General features: G+C 47.1%; 2 protein-coding genes across 8 annotated transcripts in view; both read left to right on the forward strand.

Annotated features, from left to right (window-relative positions):
• The first annotated feature begins 409 nt into the window (after positions 1–409).
• LIN28A (lin-28 homolog A) lies at positions 410–15,303 on the forward strand. Its single transcript, XM_079932206.1, has 4 exons — positions 410–544; positions 1,010–1,194; positions 11,511–11,695; positions 12,428–15,303. The coding sequence occupies exons 1-4, from the start codon at positions 514–516 to the stop codon at positions 12,642–12,644; spliced, it is 618 nt and encodes a 205-aa protein (XP_079788332.1). The 5' UTR covers positions 410–513; the 3' UTR covers positions 12,645–15,303.
• A 1,793-nt stretch (positions 15,304–17,096) lies between these two features.
• The window catches only part of DHDDS (dehydrodolichyl diphosphate synthase subunit), a 28,656-nt gene continuing 22,532 nt past the window's right edge, over positions 17,097–23,220 (forward strand). For 3 of the 7 annotated variants that reach the window (XR_013827633.1, XM_079917061.1, XM_079917065.1), the window contains exons 1-4: positions 17,134–17,197; positions 17,918–18,033; positions 20,088–20,204; positions 22,593–22,735. Coding sequence is in view for 6 of the 7 variants with exons in the window: in XM_079917061.1 (XP_079773187.1) it covers positions 17,971–18,033; positions 20,088–20,204; positions 22,593–22,735 (323 nt within the window). In the remaining variant the exon portion in view is untranslated. Of the gene's footprint in view, positions 17,301–17,917; positions 18,034–20,087; positions 20,205–22,592; positions 22,736–23,220 lie in introns of all 7 variants that reach the window. The other 4 variants (XM_079917063.1, XM_079917062.1, XM_079917064.1 and 1 more) reach the window with 4 other exon arrangements.

Consider the following 23,220-nt stretch of genomic DNA (forward strand, 5'->3'; position numbering starts at 1 on the left):
GGGTGGTGTGTGAGTGTGTGTGGGAGCAGTCACGTGGTTTTAAAACTACCCCCCCCGCAGGCCCCCCACCTGTATGCTGCTTTGGGGACCCCTACTGAGTCCTTAAAGTGCAGGATCCCCAATTCCCGGGTACTCAAGACTTCTAGGGCTGACGGCCCCAATCTCCAGATGTGGGGGGGGCCGGGGGGTGTCAAACCTCAAGGTTCTGAGAAGGGACACCCCAGAGGTGTCAGAGACCGATGGGGCGGGGGTGGGGGGTGGGGGCCGGAGCTGGAGCCGGAGGGAAAGGGAGGGGAGAGGAGAGGGAGGGGAGGGGAGGGGGCTGCCCGCGGGGGGTTGGGTCATTGTCTTTTAGAATTTGGGAGCCTTTGAAAAGCCGTGGGCCCTCCCACCGCTATTGTGCTGGGGAAGATGTAGCAGCCTCTTCTCCGAGCCACCCCTTTGCCTCCGGACTTCTCTGGGGCCAGCAGCCGGCCGACCTGGGGCCCGGGGCCGCGGGCTCAGCCGACTACCATGGGCTCTGTGTCAAACCAGCAGTTTGCAGGTTCGACCTCGGGACTTACTGGGGACAACTTAGGCTGCAGGGGCGCCCAGAAGCCACATCAAAGGGAGGTGGGGGAAGTGTCCCCCAGGCTAGCCGAAGGACCCCAAGTCTGCGGCCTCCTGTTTCAGGGGGCGATCTCTGGAGCAAGGAACCCTGGTGTCCCAGTGCCGTGCAAGCTGAAGCTACGGGGGCGGGGGGAGAGAAGAGGAGGGGCCTGTCTGGCCGTCTGTCCCCGGGCAACGTGTAGTGGGAAGATGAGCAAAACTTTCGGGGCACCACTGGCCTCAGTTTAAGCTTGGGGAGCGCGGGAGGCAGCCGGGACAGGTATTTTCTCGTCGGCATCTTGGTAGCTGCAGCGCCTTGGGTGTCCACCCGCGGGCTGCACTCTCAGGTCTCCTTGCCGGGGTCTCTGGTGGGGTCCTCCAATTCCGTGGCCCCCCAGCTGAGCGCCCTCCCAATCTCCAGGTGGCGGCGCCAAGGCGCCGGAGGAGGCGCAGGAGGACGCGGCCCGGGCGGCCGAGGAGCCGCAGCTGCTGCACGGAGCCGGCATCTGTAAGTGGTTCAACGTGCGCATGGGATTCGGCTTCCTGTCCATGACTGCCCGCGCCGGGGTCGCACTCGACCCCCCGGTGGATGTCTTTGTGCACCAGGTGAGACCGACCCCTGTAACTTTGCCGCGGGAAGGGGATGTTGGCGCGCGGATCCAAGGGTGGGCAGACGGCCTCGGCTGTTGGGTTGAGGGAGATCAAGGGCCCTCATTGTGCGCTCCCATCTTTGCCGTGGCACCCCAGTTCTGAGTCCCCTTTAACTCCAGCGGGACGAGAGCTGGGGGCAGAGCCGAGTATCAGCACCCCTACCCCCCTCCGGGAACCCCTCTGGTTTACCACGTGTCTGTTACCTCTTTCCCCTGGGCAGGGGGCAGGGGGCAGGGGGCAGGGAGATGACCCCATGTGGCAGAACTAAGGTTGTATTGTGCTTGCCAGTGGGGGGAGGGCGAGCAGGCCGGCCAGGGAAGCACATGCCCGGTCAGAGCAGAGCCCTGAGCGCCCGCGCCTTTCACTATGGTGTGAATGGAGCTCCCGGCCTGGAAAGAGGGAGGGAAACCACTTCGGGACCCAACGGGGTAAAGCTGAGAAGTCAGTGGGGTCTCCTCACCCAGGTGATCACCCAAAACTCAAGCTCTGGGGCCTGGGTCGGTTTGGCAGATCCTTGAAGGATCTCTCTGGGGGCTTGAAAGTTCCTCGAGAACACAGTCTCAGGCACACGGTTCACTCGCTGGGCTTTTACTGTTCATTTCCTATCAGGAAAGAAAACCCAAGGAGCCCAGGCCTTAGATTCCTGGGCCAGGCTCGGAGGGAGTTAGGTTGCAACCCCAAGTTCTCAGTTAAAGCAAGGCAGCACAGTGGGGGTGAAATTCAGTGTCGCAGGGCAGAGGGTGGAGGGAGGCTAGCCTCTGGACCTATTCTCCTCAGCTTGGCATTTATGGCCCCAGACAGCCATTGATTGCTGTCCTAACATTCCCAGCCTCAAACAAGGAACCAGAGACTTCAGGTTTCCCTCCTCCCTGGCCACCCCTTCCTGAATATCTTAGAAGCATTTCTGTGGTCCTGGGCACAAGCCACACATAACCACCACGTAAAGGAAGTTGCTGCTTGTGTTCCCTCCACCTTTGGAGGTTTGGGGCTGGACCTGAGAAGAAATTGCTAATCCCAGGCACAGTAGGTTGACACCCAGGCCGGGCATGGAGGGGTTACTTCGGAGAGGTTGGCTTTAGGAGCAGTGGGGGAGGGGAAAGGAGGATGTGGGGATTAAGGGTTGGAGCCTGAGGGATGGTATTCTGGAGGGGGAGGGGTGGAGATGCTGGGTGGAGTAGTTGGAGGCAGCGGGGAAGTCTCTGAGCATGCCCCTCAGCGAGGACACAGAATGGGGGGAACAGGGGAGATAGAGGATATGGGGAGACGGGGGCCCACCAGTTAATGTTGGGGTCACTGGGCTACTAGAACATCTTTCCAGAAGGGTCGGCAGCAGAATGCTTGGCTATCCCCTTGCTTCACCCAGTTCCTCCACCCCCAACTTTACCCCCTCCCCATCAGACAACTAATTCTGGCTGGTGGCTTTGCCCCCTTCCCCGTCTCATTTACATATGTGAATGATAACCCACAGGAAGTAATTGTGGGAAAAAGAAGGGAATTGGCCTCTTTAGATCTATTAAATCACTTTATTACAGGAACCAGCTTTGAATGGCCCTCCTCAGCGGGGTGGCCAGCTCCCCCACTCTCCCATTTATCTGATCACAAAGAGATTAAAATCTCTCCTGGTCTGGAGATGACTGGACAGCTTCCCCAATTTTGGAAGGCTTGGAATAAAAGAGTCAAACCCAACATTTTCTTGCCTCCCTTCCAAAGGCTGTTGAATAGGGAAGGACTGAGGGGAATGTAGCCCCTCTGAGGTTCTTTGGTGATAACCCAACTCGCAAGGAAGGTTTTCCTGAGCAAATGCATCTGTGCCTCAGCCCACTTACCCTTAGGATCGAAAGCAGTTGGGAAATATTGGAGGGCATAAAGGAAAGCAGGGACCTTCTGGTTTGGGGAGTGGAGCCCGTACCACATTATTTCAGATGGGTTTGCTGGGAGATAACTGGACTTTGGGGTCTTGGAATGTCCAGGGACATTCCACAGTTGAATAAGTTATCAGGAGGAGTTGAGCTGGGGTAAGGAATCAAGAATTTGTCTCCCTAACACCCCCTACTGACAGTCACAGAGGACAATGGTGGACATTCCCTGAGCCTCACCTGGTAGCTCTGTCTTTCGATTGTGCACTGCTGGGGCTTACGTTGATCCTCAAACCCTACCATAGCAGTTAGACTAGTGATTCCAGTCCTGCACTTGAGAGATTTGAAATCTCTCCCTGGGGATCTAATATAGAGGAGTTAGGTAGATGCAGGACAATCCTTAAAAATCCTCCTGCGGGAGGGGAGTGTTCCCAAAGTGGAGAGAGAGTGAGACATTTGAAAACCTCTCCTTTGGCTGCTGGTGGTGGGTACCTTAGAATTGCAGGGTGGGTGGTGAGCAAGATAACTGTCCTAAGATAACATCTGCTAAGGGAGGGGGTCAGGGAGCCCCTTTCCTAAGGAAAGAGGAGTGGGGAGCAATTAAACATTTTCTTTTCCCTTCCAAGGTTGGGCCTATTTGGTTCCCAACACGCTGTTCACTATTTTTGCACTCCCTGTCAAACACGCAGTGCCCCACAGAGGTGGATGAGTGGGAAAGAAAACCTACCTTTAGCTTTTTAAAAAAATGAGTAAATAAAACCCATAAAGCAAAGAGACTTCTGTAACAACCCTTTTACTCAGCCACAGGTCTTATGCTAGAACTCTCTTCCTGTCCCTGAATTTGGGGGAATTTAAGAATCATAATAATGGCAGGTGGCCAGCCCTTAAATCAAGGTTTCTCAATCTCAGCACTATTGACGTGTTTTGAGCAGGATAATTTCTCATGCTGGGCATCCCTCAGTTGCGACAACCAAAAATGTCTCCAGACATTGCCAAATGCCCCCTGGGAGGCAAACTCGCCCCCAGTTGAAAAACAGTTATACATCGCAAGGTGGAACAAGAAAGAGCTAACTACTGTCTCCTGGTTTCCTGAGGTTCACCAAGGATTCTCAATTCTCTATGGCCATTTTAAGAGTTTTGGCTTACCTCATGTTTTCCTGTGGCTCAACTCCCAAACCCCTTAGATTTGTAGAATTTTGAAAATGAGGAAAAGGTCCCCTGCTTTCTCCCACAGCTCTTTGGAACCCAAGTCTGTTTAAAATGGCTTTCTGGCTAAAATGCTGTATTACAAGGCTTGGAGGCCAAAGAAGAGCCCAAATTTGACCGAGGGACCAAGTTTGGGTTAGGAGAAGAAATTTCCAATACCGAGAAACTGCTGAAGCCACGTGGCCTGCTATTTCTGAAAAGGATGAGTGGGGGGTAGTGAGAGCAACTCAGACCCATCTAGAGTAGGGCTCTTGGGTTTGGGGGCAGGGAGAATGTAAAGGGATCTTTCCCACCTGGTTTATAACCTCACTAGTGCCTCTGATTACCCACCTTATGTTTCATTTTTTGATGTACTTGTCTTAACCCCTATTCTAACCTGTAAACTCTTTGGAGAGACTAGCAGTCTGGTTAGTTTTCTAGTATGCACCTGGTGGGCTGAAGAAATGAATATGGGTCCCCTGAGGAATCAGGAGTACACTAACAGTTGGGAATCCTTGTCAGCAGAAGTCTTCCTCCAGACACAAAAGGCTGGAGGTAGGGAGGGAATGTTAACTGATAGTTGCTGTCTCTTTCTGGACTAGGGCCTGAATAGGGCCTGGCACTCGGTAGAAACACCATGAAAGCTTGTAGAGTGAGTGTCAGTGGATTGCAGTTGAGCTCCCGATAGGATATTGGAGGCACGGGTTTGATGGGTCATTCATTAGTTATTTCATTTCCATCTTAATAGGAAACTATTTTTTAAATGAGTGGATTTTTTCAGGAAGTTGGCAGAGAAGCACATGAGTTGGTTTGAGCATTATGGGATCTTCTTGGGTCCTTCTCTTTCTGAAGAGACCTGCTTTCTAGACAGTGTCCCAAGTAAAGGCTGTGCCACCATCATGAGCAAAGCTTGTGGTTGGTGACACCACAAGCTTGCCATACAAGTGGTTGTCAGTGATTTTCTCCAGGGCAAGGTTGTTTCTGGAACATTCCTAATCAAACTACCTATTGGAATTTGCTGGTGCTTTTTTTTTTTTTTTTTTTTGAGAAACAGCCCTAGGCAAATCACCCCTCCTTTCTTCCTGCAGGCAAGAATAGCAATTACTATCAGTGTTAAATCTGGGAGGTCAAAGGAGGTTGGGGGGGGGGAGGAGAAAACTTTCAAGAATAGTACGGCACTTAGTACAGAGGCAGCTTGGAGTTACTTAATTCAGACTGGAAAGGAGAGTAAATGGCTTTTGTCAACAGAGCAGAACAACAACTGGGTTACTGGTTTAAAACTCCCGGACACTTTCTTCACTCCATGGGTAGGTGGGGGGGGGGGGGAACCACCCTGGGTTGGGTCCTCATCAGAGTTCAGTCTCCTTGCGACTCCATTTTCCTAAGGACCAAGGAGAAGACGCCCACCCTAAGGAGCTGGGAAGATCAATCTAGGTGAACACTCGCGTGCAGAGTTGAGAACCGCGGTCTCCTTCCTCTCTTCTGCTCCAGTCTCCCTCTGGCTGCCTTTGTGCCGCCTTGCTGATGAGCAGCACCATCTGGTGGAGAACTCCAGGCTGGAGCTCGTGGTCCTGGCTGTGTGTCTGAGCAGAGGCGATGTGTGTAGGGTTGTATGCTCACAGCCTTTGGTTCTGGACGGATCTCTTTCCCCCACCCTCCCTGACACACACATCAAAATAAACTGCTTCTAATAGAACCCATTGGTTTCCTAGCGCCTACCAAACCCTACCTTCAGGAATGACGCTTGGGTTGAACTGCGAGGACACCTCGGAACCAAGTCATTAAAATTACTTTCACCTGCAGCTTTTTACTTTTTCATTGTGGCTGTTAGAAAGTTTTTAAACGGCTGTGCGTCTTGCATTATATCGCATAGTGCTGGATATAGAGTCCGGCTAGTTGCAATCAGCTCGGGGCTCTCACACTATAAATTTGGTCAAGGTGCTTCACCCCTCTGCCTCTGTGACCTCACCTGTAACACAGGGGGCATGATAAGGTCTACCTCACAGGCTTGGTGTGAGGGTCACATGTGTTACGACATGTAAAGTGCTTAAAACACTGCTTAGCCTATAGTAAATATTAGTAATAAAATTAAATCTTGGTCATTTTAGATAGTAGAGAACTTAGTTTCTTCTACAAATGTTTGTGCACTGCTAGGCACCTAGAACTGAGGGTATAAACATGCACTAGGTAGTCTTGAGCTGGAAGGGCCCCGGGTTTTGCAGAAAAGCCAGAAACCCAAGCTGTGATCAAGTCTGATCTCCTGCTTTTACAGATGATTATAGAAACCAGAACTTATTTATCCAATTTTCATAGAGCAAGTTGAGGGAAACTCGGGTTCCTGTGAGCTTTTTACTCCATGTGTCCTGAGTGACCCCTTAGGTCCCTTCTATCTCTAACTTATAAAGGCATACTTGATGTGGGGGAAGCTTAGAGTAGGCAGTGGTGAGGTATTAGGGGGGCGGAAAGACTAAGTACTGTAATTGGCCCAAGTCCTTCCTTGCCATCCAAAAAAAGAGAAATGCCTCCTGTAACTGTTTTCTGTCCGATTAAATGCCATCTTCCCCTCTCCCCACTATAGGCTGCCCACCCTCCTACCTCAAACAAATTGGGAAAGGAAGATGGGAGGCCTGCCTCCCTCCCACCTTTAATATAATTTATCTGAATAAATAACCCTAATTAGGTCCCTGAGTAAAAGGTTTGACTGAAAGCCCTGGAAGGGTGGGAGGGCAGGTCAGAAGGAAAGATGGCTGTTGGCAATGGTGACTTTGGCAGACCAGCAAGCTTGACTGGGGAAGAAAGGTGTCTCTGTATCCGTTTCTCTCACCGTGACCATAACCCTTATGTGGAGAGGAAGGAAGGAACTGATGAATGCGGTGAATGTGGGGTGGGGGGGAGTCAGGGGGGAATCTGCAGCCTCTGGAACTCCAGGAATCTGACCACCAGAACCAGCCAGTGTCAACTCTTTGTTTCCCCGGAGCTGGGCTCTATTGGGGGAGCTCAAGCCTTGCCCCTCCCCCCCCAGGTCTTTTCTTTTTGGAGGGGATGGAGAGAGGGGCGGGGCCCAGGCCCTGCTTTGTGTGTGGCTGGGGGTGGGGTGGGGTGATAGCAAGAATTTCAGGCTCCTTTCCGATCAGGCCCTGTGAGGCAGGCTCCGTGGGGCTGCACGCCGATTACCTACCTGATAAGAGAGGAATTCAAACTATGTGTTTTAGAAAGGGGCGGGGTAGGCCCCCCACCCCCACCCCCGGGAGCCACCCTTGGAGACCACCAGTCTAAATCTTGACCGGTTATGGTGAGGTGCCTGCAGGGTTGGGGGTTTTTTGGTTTTGTTTTTGTTTTTTTTCACCCTTTTAAAGTCTTAAGCAGACCTCAAATCCTCCAGTGATGGAGTGGGTGAGCTGAGAGGGCTGGTCAATTTCATATGTCCCCATTTATATTATCCTCTTGTTCTCATAGTAAGCCTAGGAGGTGTGGATGGAGGAGAGTGTTGTCCTCAGTAAACTGGAGCTCAGAGAGGGGATGTTTTTCTGAGTTTCCACTGCCAGTTAGTGATAAAAACTAGAGTTAAAATTCCCAGTCTCTTGACACTTCTTTCTCACGGTTACCCTGCCCTCATCCAGTCTGAAGAGGTTGATGATAATTGCCACTCAGGATTTATGTGTGGCAGGCTATGTGTTAACTACTTTTCATGCATAAACCCTCACAGCACCACCATAAAATTATTACTTACTCCATTTTGTAGGGTAGCACAGAAAGCGGGGACAGGCTGTCAGATTCTAAACCCTGGCTCTTAGTCACTTATCTATCTGCTGAATCACAGCAAGGACTGGGAGTGTTCCAGCCTAAGAGCCCACTAGGCAAATGGGAAAAGCTGGGTTTGCCTGGGTCAAGAATGCTCTTGGTCTGGCTCCTCCAGCACCTCCTGACTCACTGGCTTGTCCCAGCTCAATAAGAGACAAGTCAGATTTAACATCAAATTCAGTGTGGTTGTTACACAACGGGGAGGGGGAAAGAGATTTCACCTTTCTGAAATGTTTTTATTTTCTGCTTTAATGCTCCACATCAAGATTGGTGGGGGGAGTCATCACAATTCTGGCTGTTCCTGTGGGAAAAAGAAGAAAGGATCCCCAACCTTTGGAATATTTCATTGATATTTATTGAGCATATATTCTTCATGTTTCCCTGCCCGCGTAATCTTCATTAAAATCTTAGGGGTCTTCCCTGGTGGCGCAGTGGTTGAGAGTCCGCCTGCCGATGCAGGGGACGCGGGTTCGTGCCCCGGTCCGGGAAGATCCCACATGCCACGGAGCAGCTGGGCCCGTGGGCCGTGGCCGCTGAGACTGCGCGTCCAGGCTCCGCAACGGGAGAGGCCACAACAGTGAGAGGCCCGCGTACCGCAAAAGAAAAACAAACAAAAAACAAAAATCTTAGGTAGGGATTTCCCTGGTGGCGCAGTGGATGGGACTCTGCGCTCCCAGTGCAGTGGGACCAGCTACGATCCCTGGTCTCAGAACTAGATCCCACATGCATGCTGCAACTGAGATTCGCATGCCACAGCTAAGGAACCCTGGAGCCGTAGCTAAGGGGGCCCGCCTGCTGCGACTGGAGAGCCCACGCGGTGCTGCAACTGGGAAGCCGGCGGGCCACAACTGAGGAGTCCGCCTGCCACAACTAGGACCCAGTGCAACCAAAAAAAACAAAAAAAAACCCCTAAGGTAGGTTTTTATCCTGTTCTCTGAGGCCCAGAGGTGAGTGACTGACCAAGGTCACACATGATGCTGGAAATTGGTAGAAACAGCATTTCATGAACCAGGTTGTGTCTGGCACCTGAGCCTATGCTCTTAACCAATTACCTCAACGGAAGTTTTGTCTTAAGCAGTACCATCTAAATTAAAACAAAAATGTAAATGACTGAAGAATTGGGGATCGCATCTGGCAAAAGAGCATGTTTCACCTAAGTCCCAGTTTGAAATATCCACCCTGCCCCATCACTACCACCAGCAGCATGACATGCCTCAAGCCAGGACTGGGTGCACGATGATCCCTTTTGCTTCTGAACCGCATTTTCAATGAGGACTGCACCTTGTTGACGTATTTGACGTGCTCTTTGGATGTTTTGGAAGCTATCTATAATGAAGCCTATTCTGGGCAGGGTCTGGGAGAGGCTGTCACTCCACTGATGTGTTGTTGACGCAGTAAGTGGCAAGGTGAAATGGACTGTGAGCTTCAAATCGGAAACCCTGGGTTCTTCTGACCCTGGTTTTGCCATTCAACTAGCTGTGTGAATAACTCCTTTTTTTTTGGTTCAAACATGCAGTGTTTTGGTGAGATCGTTCCACACATTCGAAGTCCTTTCCTTTAACAATTTGCTCATCTTCCCAAGTAAAATAATTAAAACCTACCTCCTTGTTCATTCATCCAAAATGTGCTAGGCATTATTTAGGTGTCAAAATGCAGCAGTGAACAAAACAGGGACTTTATTTACAAGTTTACATTCTTTTTAATGGCTTCATGGTATTTTTGTTTTCTGTTGGTTTTTTTTTGAACGAGTGAGATACTGAACATATGTGTCATGCTAAATCCTCCCGCAAATTACCTGCTTATATTCTGTTCTGTGATTCTTTTTATTCTTTTTTTATTCTTTTTTTTTGCGGTACGCGGGCCTCTCGCTGTTGTGGCCTCTCCCGTTCCGGAGCACAGGCTCCAGACGCGCAGCCTCAGCGGCCATGGCTCACGGGCCCAGCCGCTCCGCGGCATGTGGGATCTTCCCGGACCGGGGCAGGAACCCGTGTCCCCTGCATCGGCAAGCGGACTCTCAACCACTGCGCCACCAGGGAAGCCCTGTGATTCTTTTTTCTTACTGACTTACAGTAGCTTTTTGTAGTTTTATCAGTTTAGTTATCTGTCTTGATTTTTAAAAAAACTGTCTCAAAGTTTTTTCCTCTTAACACTGAGATATTTAATTCTTCCGAAATATGTTTTGCATACGTATGATGCAAAGTGTAGAGTTCTGGCTTCATTTTCAAATGGATAACTGTTTTCTCAATAGTATTTATGGAATTGTTTTCCTCACCTGTTGATTTCTCCACTTAATCTTGGATCTCCCAGTAGACTTTCCCTTCTAATCCACTGATCTGTCTGCTTGGGTCATACTGCCTTTTCCCTTCAACTTTCAGAAACATTGTTTTGATATAATTTCAAACTTGGGAAAAGGTTGCAAGAATAATACTAAAAACTCCCATATAACCTTTACCCAGATTTATCGGTCCTTAATATTTTGTCCCATTTGCTTTTTTATTCTTTTTCTTTGTACAGATAGACAGATATCAAGCATCTTTAAATATTTCAGTGTTTTTTCTAAAATAGGGCCATTCTCTTACCTAATCTCAGTACAATGATCAAAATTAGGGAACTTAACATTGAAACATTTATCTACCATATGCAAATTTTGTCAGTTGTTCTAATATTTTTTCTTGTTCTAAGATCCAATCCAGAGTCATGTGTTGCATTCAGTTTCTTTACTTCTCTGGGGTTTGTCTTTCATGACTGACATTTTTTAAGTGTATAGGCCTGTTACTTTATTTGTTTTTTATTTTTATTTATGTTTATTTATATTTAATTTTGGCTGCATTTGGGTCTTCACTGCTGCACGCGGGCTTTCTCTAGTTGCAGCGAGCAGGGCTACTCTTCCTTGTGTTGCTCGGGCTTCTCATGTTGTGGAGTACGGATTCTATGCATGCGGGCTCAGTAGTTGTGACTCACTGGCTCTAGAGCACTGGCTCAGTAGTTGTGGCGCACGGGCTTAGTTGCTCTGCGGCATGTGGGATCTTCCCGGACCAGGGCTTGAACCCGTGTCCCCTGCATTGGCAGGCGGGTTCTTAACCACTTCGCCACCAGGGAAGCCCCAGGTCTGTTACTTTATATTTTACAATTTTACATTGGTTGATTTCTTATAAATGCTATGTTTAAGAATTTTTCTTCTGTTTTATTTTTCTTAGAACTTTGAGACTAGCTGCAAAAAATGCTATGGCATCTGTTTATCTAATGATTGTCCCTAATGTGATGTAGATATTTTGTTCTTAATTGTGATGACTCTTTGAGTCACAGTTTCTTTACCGATAAAATGGAAGTGTTCTTCCAACCTTAGAGGAACATGTGCATGCAGGTTTTTTTGGTTTTTGTGTAATAATGGAGACTAACATTAAAATCTACCATGCTTCCCTCCCCCAGAGTAAGCTGCACATGGAGGGCTTCCGGAGCCTGAAGGAGGGTGAGGCCGTAGAGTTCACCTTTAAGAAGTCTGCCAAGGGCCTGGAATCTATCCGAGTCACCGGCCCTGGTGGGGTGTTCTGTATTGGGAGTGAGAGGCGGCCCAAAGGGAAGAACATGCAGAAACGCAGATCAAAGGGAGACAGGTATGGATTGCAAGGCAGCTTGTGTGTGGGTTGGGAGGGACATGCTGAGGATGAGGAAAACTCTCCTCATTTTGCCCCTTTCTTGGACCAGATTGCCAAAGGTAAAAGGAAGCCTGCGGCCCCTGGATGTGGGAGGTGAAGAGAGGGCAGTATGTGAGGAGGGTACTTCATGACCTAGCTCTTCTACTTGACAAGTAATTACGTTCTGTTAGCACTAGCCTCGATTGCTAAACGGATTTCATGATACTAACCTCACATGATTATTTTAGAACTAAAAGAGACCATGGATGTGAAAGTGTATGTGGTCAGGACAAGATGGTGTATCTGTACCTGTTGCTTCTTCACCACGTCTCCAAATGGCTGGTTTCTTCCATCTTAGTTCTGTGCTCAAACAGATCACATAGTCTGGCTCCTTTAATTTCTATATTTTTATTGAATGACAGGTACTCTTTTTAAAGGTATGGTAGTTCCCAATTGGGGTCCAGAATTTCTGTTCTTGGTATTTTCAAGTTGACATGAATCGGAAGGTATCATCTAGACAATTACGTATCTGGAAAGGACTCAGAGTCATCTAGTCATATTCCTCCTTTTGTAAGTGGGGAAATTGGTCTCTGGGAAGGGAAGTGGGTATAGTAACAACTTGAACCAGAGCCCAGGTGTCCTCTTTCAGAGGAAGGCTTGTAGTCTCTTCTCACTCCTTTCTCTCAACTTTACCATGTTGCTTGGTGCTAGGTGCTACAACTGTGGAGGTCTAGACCATCATGCCAAGGAATGCAAACTGCCACCCCAGCCCAAGAAGTGCCACTTCTGCCAGAGCATCAACCACATGGTGGCCTCGTGTCCACTGAAGGCCCAGCAAGCTCCCAGCTCCCAGGGAAAGCCAGCCTGCTTTCGGGAGGAGGAAGAAGAGATCCATAGCCCTGCCATGCTCCCCGAGGCCCAGAATTGAGCCACAGTGGGTGGGGGCTATCCGTGTGTGATCAGGAAGTTTTGAGGAACAGGCATCCATCGGCAGAGTGGAGAAAGTGGGGACAGGGTGGGTAGGGGGCAGCTGGCACTGCCATATATCTCAGGCCGGGGGCCAAAGCGTCACCCCCTCTTTCCTCTTGGTGGGGGGGAAGGGGTGAGGCAAAGAAACTCCAATCATGCTCTATCCAAATGCACGTGAGGGCTTTGGGGGGTAACCCTTCCTGCATGCTTTATCTGAGTCTCCACCCCCAGAATCTCCAGCTTCTGAAAGTGGCCTGGATAGGGAAGTTGTTTTACTCTTCAAGAAGGATATGGAATAATATTTCCCGTGCCAGAGTGAAAAGATTAAGCATGAGACCAGATTGATGGACCCAACCCACAAGCCACTACATTCTGTGGGAGGAAATATCTCAGGGGTAAGGCAGGGTTTTCCACATCTTGTCTGCTCACAACCTCCTCCTGGGAGAGAGTGCTGAGAGAACTGTCCCAAGCAGTGGGTTGTGATGACAGGCAAAAGGGGGGTTGAGGGAACAGCTGCAGACCTGCTGCTTCTAAGCTCACTCCCACCCCATTCTGGGCCAATACAATTTTATTTATTTGCTCCCTTGGATGACTGTACCTTGGGTCCCACTTTCTTCAGGATGCCAACTGCACTAGCTGTGTGCGAATGACGTATCTTGTGCATTTTAACTTTTTTTTTCATAATATAAATATTCTGGTTTTGTATTTTTGTGTATTTTAATCTAAGGCCCTCATTCCTGCACTGTGTTCTCAGGTACGTGAGCAATCTCAGGGATAAGTCGGCGACAGCTCCGGGTCTGCACAGCAGGAATACTTTTTGTTGCTCTATCACCAGAGAGCACAACTATTTGGAGCGTATAGCCTATTGAACTACCTCATTTTTGCCAATTAGAGCTGGCTTTTCTGCCACAGTGTCCTCTTGAAACCCCTCCATCTTCAATGTTTCATGGGAGACTAGGTTTTAACTGGGTTGCCCCATGGCTTGGTCTCCTTCTACTGAAAGATTGGAAATTGGTCTGAACAGGAAAAGGTGGTACAGAGAGGTTAGGAGAGGCTGGGCCAGGTAAAAGGTGCAGAGAGGGGAAGCCAAGATTAGGCAGAGGTCATCTGTATGTGTGATAAAGGATTCCTGTTCCAGACCTGTAATCCCAGGGCATAGGACTCGCTTTACATACCAGGTCCATCCTTCAGTGGATTGGGCTAGGCCTAACATACACAACAGGGTGTATTGTATGTGTTTTTGTAAAAACTGTGAGTTGGTAAGGACAGGTTTTAAGAACGATGCCTCTGTACCCATCTCGAGCTGCCCAGGGATGGATATATGAAGCAAGGACAAGATCCTTAATCTTTAACAATTCTGGACTTTTCCTCCTTGGTTTCCAGAGAGACCATCAGTGATGGCTTCTTTGTGGTTCCCAGAGCCAGTGTCCTGCCCTGCTGCAGCAGTAATTAGTGTCATGGTAGCTAAAGGAGAAAAGGAGGTTTCGTTTACATGCTGTGAGATCACTGCAAACCTACCTCACTGTGTTGTAACGGGGCAAATGCAATAGAACGCATTGGGTGATGTGTGTCTGATCCTGGGTTCTTGTCTCCCCCAATTGCTGCCCCCCTCTAGTTATTGTATTTGTCTGGACTTCGTAGGACTTCACAAGTAGCTGATTTGGTGATTGCTAGGTGGCCTAGTTTGTGTAAATATAATGTGTTGGTCTTCTCCATGTTCTTTTGGGGTTTTATTGTTTACAAACTTCTTTTTATATTGAGAAAAATAGCCAAAGCATCTTTGACAAAAGGTCTGCACCAGCCAAAAAGATCTGAAACATAAACTTGGGGGCCCCTCTTCTTGAAGTGGGAGGTCTTGAACTACACTTTCTTTTGTGTTCCCCTTCCCCTGTTTCCTATTTCGAACAAGATTTTCTGTCCTAAACACTGTATTCCTACCCCCTCTTCTTTCCCCCTTCGTGCCCTCCCCAAAAATAGTCCATACACCTATACGTTTAATTTGTGGGGTGTCTGTGATTAAATGATTTGTGCAAAAATCCTGAAGAAGCTAAGAACTCACCATCCCTTGTTCTCAATCTCCTGAGTCATGACCATTCCTTGATTTGATTCATTCCAAAGAGACTGCTGTCTTTGCATGGATTAAAACCTACTTTAATCTCTAATCCTAGGGTTAGAGGAGCAACGAGGGGGCCTTCCATGTAGAAAGTGGGGTTGAGAGACCACGAAAGGAAAGATGAATGTATAGTCAAGTCACTCAGGAACTTTTATGCAGGTGCAAGAAACTTATGTCAAAGTGGCCACAAAATTGTTTAATAGGAGACGGACGAATGTAACTCCATGTTTACTGCTAGAAACCAAAGCTTTGTGTGAAATCTTGAATTTATGGGGAGGGAGGGAGGGTAGAAAAGCATGTACCTGTTCTTCATCCCTTCCCCTCATTACTGAACTGCAGGAGACTGAGCCCCCTTGGGCTTTGGCGACCCCATCTGGGCAGTGTTTATTTGTTGGTTGATTTTGCTGTGCCAGGTACTTCCTTTCCCATTTGCTATCATTTTGTAACACATGCTGACCCCTTTCCCTTCCCCTTCTTTTCCTTGGGAAAATACAATGAATAAAGACTTATTGGTACCGAAACTGTCATCTCCTTGGTTGATATTTAAGGTGCTTTCTTCCTACCATTATTTCCACTTTCTTGGATTGGGACTCAAGTCACAAGAACCATTAAGTTTTCTGTTCAGCCATTTTGTTAGGAGTGAATCTTGAAAGTTCAGTCTTTTTAGCACCTCATTACAGTGGATTTTTGTTTCTAGTTAAGGCCTCTTGTCCTTTCCTTGGAAGCTGCCACATTCAAGAGGGGATTAAGGGCTTGGCATGCATAAGAATGGGGTTGCCTGTGCCACTGACTGGGATGAAAGGATGGGGCCATGGCTTGGGGCATGAGACCCTAATAATACTTTGTCCCTTGCTCCTCAAAGCCCTTTACAAATCTTAATTAATTAACCCCCTGCAGCAACCCAGGGATGGAAATACAGGGGAAACTGTTGAAATTGAGGCCAGAGGAGATACACTGACCAGCTATAAACACATGTTAACAAGTTCACTAGCCTGATGAACACTGTATTTTTAAACATCTAGCTCCCCCTAAGGGAAGGAGGGTTTAGAAAAGAAAGACTTGATCGGAGGCATACCAACTATCACCCAAAGTGCACCGAAACGTTAACAGAACAAGGGTAAGAAGTTTCATATATCCCTCTAGGGACTTCCTACCAAAAGTCAAAGCTGACCTTGGAAGATGTTAAAAGTAGCAAGCTACTACTGGACTTCACTAAATGGTTTTCCTGCAAAATTGAAGAAATCAGCTAGGCAGAAACTTACTAACCTACATGCAAAGCAGGAAAGATGGAAAAGCTTAAGAGACCATTCATGGGTGGGTTACTCATCTCTGGAGGGCATTCTTTGATCATTTCACTCTGTTAAAAATAACCCTTTCATCAGAAAGAGTGGAAGACAAAAGTAATGAATCGGGAGTCATGACTACAGCATCTCTTGCCTTGTTTCCTTGACACTGCAACCCAAAGTAAGAAACTACAAGAAGGTTCTCTGAAAATGGTAAAGTTTTTTTTTTTCCCCTTCTCTCATTTTAAGAAAACTAAACTCCCAATATCTTTTGTGAGTTAGTGCCTCAAATTCCTGCAACCCTTTTCTTTAAAGGTTTGGTACAGAATGAATGCCCTTGATTTTTCTGTCAGGGTTAGTTGATGGCCTTTCTTAAACTTTAGAAGTCATTCTTAGAGTTCTTTCTGGCCTTAACCCTTTTTTGAGTTCTTTGGGTAGGTCCTGAGAATGCAAATCCCAAAATCTTGAGTGCCTTAAATCAGCACAAAATGGACTGATATTAAGTGCCCTCCCTGTGAGGCTAACTACGGCTAGGAACTTCGCAAACGATTAAATTCACTAAATAAGACAAAACAGTATAAAAACAGGATATTTAAGACTTCTACCAAAAAAAAAAACAAACAAAAAACACTTGTACCAGAGCTCTAAAGCCAGTGTAGCGGCCTTCCAGCTAGCAGGACGCCGCCTTACCCCTTTTCTCAAAAGTCCAAACTGCCACCAGTGGCTAAGAAGTCCCAGCATTTCTGAGGTGGGGTTCCCCTAATTCTTGCCCCGTAACCTAGCCCGCCTGTCTACAGACTTCTCGGCTCTCCCAGGTGGTCTGAACCCCGCCTTCCCCAGCCGGGTCCCTCGCACGTGGCCCGGAGCCGGGTAGCCCGCGCGGTTATCCCCTTCACCCCAACGTGCCCCGCCCCTGGAGTGCGCACAGCCGAGAACTCTAGCTTAGCTCAGCTCCGCTCCTCCTCCGAGCGCGCAGGCGCAGGCCAGGGCCCCGCCCATTCGGTGACGGCAGAAGCGTGTCCCAGCGCCCAAAGATGACGTGTTCTTCCAGCGCCACGTCGTGAGGAAGTGTCGGTGCCCTCGAGCTGTTGAAAGGTGCCGGCGGAGCCTGTCAAGGTGCTGGATTCAGGGGGTGGATTAGAGGAGAAGAGGAGAGAGATGACTGAGCGGGAGGCAGCTGTGAGAGACAAAGAGGATAGTGGAAGATACAAGTGAAGGAGTAAATAATTGGGAAATCTCTGGGGTAGGAGGTAACGGGTGCAACAACTGAAGGGGTTAGTGACCCGGAGCCCCGAGAGTGGGAAACACAGCCTGGTGGAAGATGGAGAAGGAAGAAGGGGGAAGGATCAGGATGTAGGCACTACGATGTGACAGGAAGCAGACTTACATGTTCAGAAAAAGGCTGTGCAGACTCTGAGAAAAAAGGGGATGGGAGCAAGGTCCACCAAGCCCATAGAACCAAGGAAAGGCCTCTGCGCCCAAAGGTCCTATTGGCTTATAAATTCTGGGTAGTGAAAGACTAGAGGCTTAGAACAGTGTCTTTTTCTTTTTTTTTTGGCTCTGCCGGGTCTTAGTTGTGGCACACGGGATCTTAAGTTGCAGCATGCGAACTCTTAGTTGTGGCATGTGGGATCTAGTTCCCTAACCAGAGATCAAACCCGGGCCCCATGCATTGGGAGCGCAGAGTCTTAGACACTGGACCACCAGGGAAGTCCAGGGCCAGTGTTTTTGGATTCTAATGCTGGCTGATCTCTACCGTTTTGGTGAATCCCTGCAAGTCAGCCATAGTTGTTTGCAGGTGTGGTGACTTCTAATTCTCTGTCTTGTTTATACAAGGTTACCTGGTTGGTGACTAATTGTTCTGTGCTTCTTCTGCTGAGGCAAGAACTATGTCATGGATCAAGGAAGGAGAGCTGTCGTTTTGGGAGCGGTTCTGTGCCAACATCATAAAGGTGAGCAGTGGCCCAATGCACCAGTTGGCCTTTTGGTTCGTTGGGTAATCTTATATTAAAACCTGTTATAAAAACTGGGTAACCCATGATATTTATGGATTTGTAGTAGAATTTAGCAATGGTATCAAAGAGCCTTAGAATTGCAGGTAACTTCCAGGTCTACATTTCTGGCAGATTATTGTCCTAACTCTCACATTTTCAGGAAGCCTGAGACCTCCCAATATCATTGGGCAGCATAGACTGTTAGATCTTCCTGAAATTTGTTTCCCTAGAACTTTGATCTATTATTCCTAGTATTGTCCTCTGGGCTTTATTTTGTTTTGTTTTGTTTTTTTAATTTATTTTTGGCTGCATTGGGTCTTCATTGTTGTGTGCGGGCTTTCTCTAGTTGCGGTGAGCGGGGGCTACTCTTTGTTGCAGTGCATGGGCTTCTCACTGTGCTGGCTTCTCTTTGTTGTGGAACACGGGCTCTAGGCGTCCTGGCTTCAGTAGCTGTGGCATGCGGGCTCAGTAGTTGTGGCTTGCGGGCTCTAGAGCTCAGGCTCAGTAGTTGTGGCCCACGGGCTTAGTCGCTCCACGGCATGTGGGATCTTCCCAGACCAGGGATCGAACCCTGTCCCTTGCATTGGCAGGCAGATTCTTAACCACTGCGCCACCAGGGAAGTCCCTGACCTCTGGGTTTAGATAAAATAATGAATCTTTCTTTGATGTGACAGTAGAGCGTAATGGTTAAGAGGGTTCTGGAGGCAAACATGAATGGAAGTTCTATTCTATCGTTTATTAACCATGTGACTTTATATGGTGATTTTGAGGATTAAATGAAACTACATAGAAAACACTCAGCACTGTGTCTAGCAGTTTTTAATTACTATTATTGGGGCTGTCTTTCAATCATTTCAAGACTACAATCACTCTGTTTCCTACACTCCACTCCCTAGATCTTCCCTCAGCTTTTTCTCTAGGAATCACAGCAATGTTATATCCTCCTCACATGAAAGGTTTGATATTGGAGCCAGTCAGCTTGGTTTTATTTTTCAGCCACAGGCTGTCAAGCAGCAAGTAGCAGTGAATTTATGAGTAAGTAAGCCTTGTACCCACACATACACTCACACACAAATGCCAGGTGATCTCAGGCAGTCCAGGAAATAGAAAAGCATCTCCTCAAGGAAACACTGCGGTCACGTGTTGGGAAGAACAAGCTGCATGACTTTACTGGAATTTTTTTTTTTTATGGCTATATATGGGGGACAAAAGTAGAAAATGTTGGGAGATGCAGGGGAAGCGGTCTATGAAGAGCCCCTCCAGTGAGGGAAAATAGCCCAAGGAGTGAATTTTTGCTATGATAGACAACAAAAGTCTGCTCTAGGCCAGGTAAGAAGTTTTGTTTGCCCCCAAAATGTCTTTTTTGTTTGTTTTCAAATGGCTCCTGACATTTAAATTTTTATAAAAATCTTGATTAGCTTCTCTTGTAAAATAAGAAGATCCAACAATATGAGGCCCCCATTCCTGTGTGACAGGACTCGGATACAACTGAGAAGTGTATGCCTCTTGTGTGGAGGATGCCCTTTACATTTGGCCATACCCATCAATATCCTTCCTGTGCCTTCCAGTTGAAGGCTAACGAAACCAAGGTGGTGGTTAAAGGCATATGGTTAGGAGATAAACTCTGAAAGCACATAGACCTAAATTTGAATCCCCACTTTGTCTCTTCTTGGCTGTGTGACTTATGCAAGTCACTTGACCTCTCTGAGCCTCAGTTGTTTCACCTATAAAATGAAGATAACACTATTTACTTCATATGTTTGTATGATAAAAAATTAAGATGAAATGTGAAAAGCTCAGCATAGTACTTGGCATGTAGTAAGGGCTCAATAAACATATAAATAAAAATGAATAAAAGTGCTTAATGCTTATGTATTGAGCTAAAAGTACAGAATACCCAGTTCCCTTCCTCAGGGCTTTTATCATATAGCTCAAGCCTGTCAGCTTGGAATATTGTCTCCCTTTATCTCTGAGGAGTATGTGATGTGTTCATTTCTCTTCTTACTTCACAGGCAGGCCCAATGCCCAAACACATTGCGTTTATAATGGATGGGAACCGTCGCTATGCCAAGAAGTGCCAAGTGGAGAGGCAAGAGGGTCACTCACAGGGCTTCAACAAACTGGCTGAGGTGGGTACACGTTGCAGAACCCAAGGTGAATGGTCTGTGGAGAATTGGATTATAGCTAGAAAACCAGGCCCTGAGTTTGCTGTGGTTTGAGAGTGCTTTTTTATAGCTGTTTGTCTGTTTTATTGCTTGCTTGCTAGCCATAGATCTCATATCAACATTAACAGAAAATTAAGTCATCCAGTGAATCATTGCAAAACATTAGAAATAAGAACAAAATTGTCTCCTCTTACCACTTTAATCAACAATTTATGTTTTTCTGTGCCTCGTCCCAATCCTTGTAATATGTTCAACATGACTTAACATTTATAAAATTACATCTATAGCTTTGATAACCTTATTTTTTTCTTGACATTTTGGCAAGTATTTTTCTAGGTTGATCTATGGCTTTCTACCTATATGTTTTAATGGCTGTGGAACATTTTTCCTGAGGATCTGACATAGTTTGTTTAGCTGCTCCACTATTATTGGACATCATAAATGGTACTAGTTTAGAATAAATTCTTAGAAGTGACATTTCCAGAGCAAAGGTAGAGGGTGACTACCCATCCTGAGGTTGAGGTGTTTCTCAGGACACAGGCCTTTAAGTGCTTAAACTAGGAAGAGTGCCAGACAAACCAGGACGTCACTCCAACCAAACGTCATCAACGTTTTATGGTTTTAATGCCCACTGCAAATTGGGAAACAGTAAATTTATCAATAAGAATGGAATATGTCGATCCTTGTGAAACTCTGTAGCCCACGGATCCCAGCTTCTTGGCACAAGAACACGTCCTGAAGCCAGGGCAGTGATATTTTTTGCCTTGAATGAGTGGTTGTGGGGTTCTCTCCAACACTGAGGTCTTCAGGTTTGTTGATCTCAGTTTCTCTTTTGTGACTAAGAGGCAGGTTTTGCCTAGTGCTTAGGAGCTTAAGCTCTGTAGTCACTCAGAACTCATTGGCACCCCTACTCTGCCACTTCCTGGCTCTGTGACCTGCTACAAGTTACGTAGCTTCCCTTTGCCTCAGTTCCTTCATCTGTAAAATGGGGAGATTACATGAGGATTAAACAAGATGGCACAATGAAAAGCATGTGGCACAAGACCTGGCATAAAGGATGTGCTCAAAAAATTGAAGCTGTTGTTATTAGCCTATGTTAACTGAGGTCAGTGGTGGGCTCCGACCCAGGTGTACCCACCAAGTTTGCTGCCTGGTAAGATCTTCAGGTCCCAAGCCTATTCAAGTGTCAGGTTTGCGCTGGTAATTTTCCTGAGGTGGCAGTGAATGGGTTTGTATGTCTGATAAGGGATTAGAAAGGTAGCTCTTCAGCTTTATTTCTTCAGTTCTGTTTGAATGTCTTCTGTCCCTTACCTTTAACCTCCAGGCTCCCCATCTCAACACTGTTATTCTCATCTTCAGTTTGTTCTCCACCTTTAGTGGCACTGGGTTAGAGCAGTACCGTACCAAAGGACTGAGTTTAAATTTGAGTTTCACTTCTTTTTTCGTTGAGGTATAATTTCATACAGGGAAATGCACAGATTTGGGGTTTTGACAGTTGCATTCATCTGTCTAATCCACAGCCCTGTCAAGATATAGAACATTTCCATCTCTCTAGCAAGTTCCTTTGTGCCCCTTCCCAGTCAAACCCTGTCCTCCCTCCTCTTCTCCTCCCCTTCCCCCTCACCTTCTGATTTCTATCACTCTAGATGAGTTTTTGCTGTTCTAGAACCTCATATAATGGATTCATATGGTAGAGCTGTGGACTTTTGACTCGTCTTCAACTTTCTGAGCCTCAGTTTTATCATCTCTAAAGTAGGCATGAAAACAATAATTCCTTTCTCAAGGGGTAGCTTGAAGAATCAGATGAAATAATGTATGTGAAAACCCTTTGCAGACTTAAATGATACACAGCTGTGCGATTGTTGCTTTTATTCTTATAACTCATCAGCCTCTCAGTCTATTGGAATAATGATGTTATGCTGTGAGTAATAATACCTTGTGTGTTTATGTATCTTTAGCCACCTTGTGAGGGATGGATTGTGATCCTATTTTACAGATAAGGAGACTTAGGCCCTGAGAGGTTAAATGATATGCCTGCAGTCGCATAGCAAGTGCTTGATGGAGTGAGAGACTGGAACCTAGATATTTATTCTCTCAGTGAAGAGCTCTTTCCAGTAAACCACAATAGCATCAGCATAATAGTACTCATTAGGTTCACATTTTTCAGTCTCTCAGGTGGTGGCTTTCTGCTTATTTGGTTCATTATTCTGAGAGAGGCATTGGTATTATCCTAGCTTTACCCAGTTTGGGGAGGAGAAAAGTCTGTCTCTCACTGAGTCGGGGCTGAGGCATCTCCTGTTTCCCTTCCTGCTCTTTCCTGGTACCCTAGCTCCTTGCCTTCTCCCCTCTCAGACTCTGCGTTGGTGTTTGAACCTGGGCGTCCTAGAGGTGACGGTCTACGCATTCAGCATTGAGAACTTCAAACGCTCCAAGAGTGAGGTAGATGGGCTAATGGATCTGGCCCGGCAGAAGTTCAGCCGCTTGATGGAAGAAAAGTAAGATGCTGTCAGAGGGGGAGCCTGTGTTCTTATACCACCTCCAGCCTTACCTAACCCTCAACTGTCTTTTCTGAGGCTAGTTAAGGAACTCTAAACCCTTCTACTGTTAGTTAGGCCTCTTCAGTGGCAAATATGGCAAGCTAGTTTTCCTTCCTTCCTTCCTTCCTTCCTTCCTTCCTTCCTTCCTTCCTCCCTCCCTTCCTCCCTTCCCTTCCCTTCCCTTCCCTTCCCTTCCCTTCCCTTCCTTCCTTCCTTCCTTCCTTCCTTATTTATTTATTTGAGGATATAGAGGTATTTCACAGAATTCAAGGATACAGATAGCCAACCTCAGGCAAAACCGAAGCCAGGAATTGAAATCGATTAGGTAGAGCCTCCTCAGACTTTTATTTCCTTTGCTCCACAGGCTAACTTTGTCTTCTTCAAGAGAGCTGCTCAGAATGAATTAAAACCCTTAATTGGTCCACCTTAGTTCAAATTTCTAC

The sequence above is a fragment of the Stenella coeruleoalba genome (genome assembly GCF_951394435.1).
Source record: "Stenella coeruleoalba genome assembly, chromosome: 1".
Taxonomy (NCBI): Eukaryota; Metazoa; Chordata; class Mammalia; order Artiodactyla; family Delphinidae; genus Stenella; species Stenella coeruleoalba.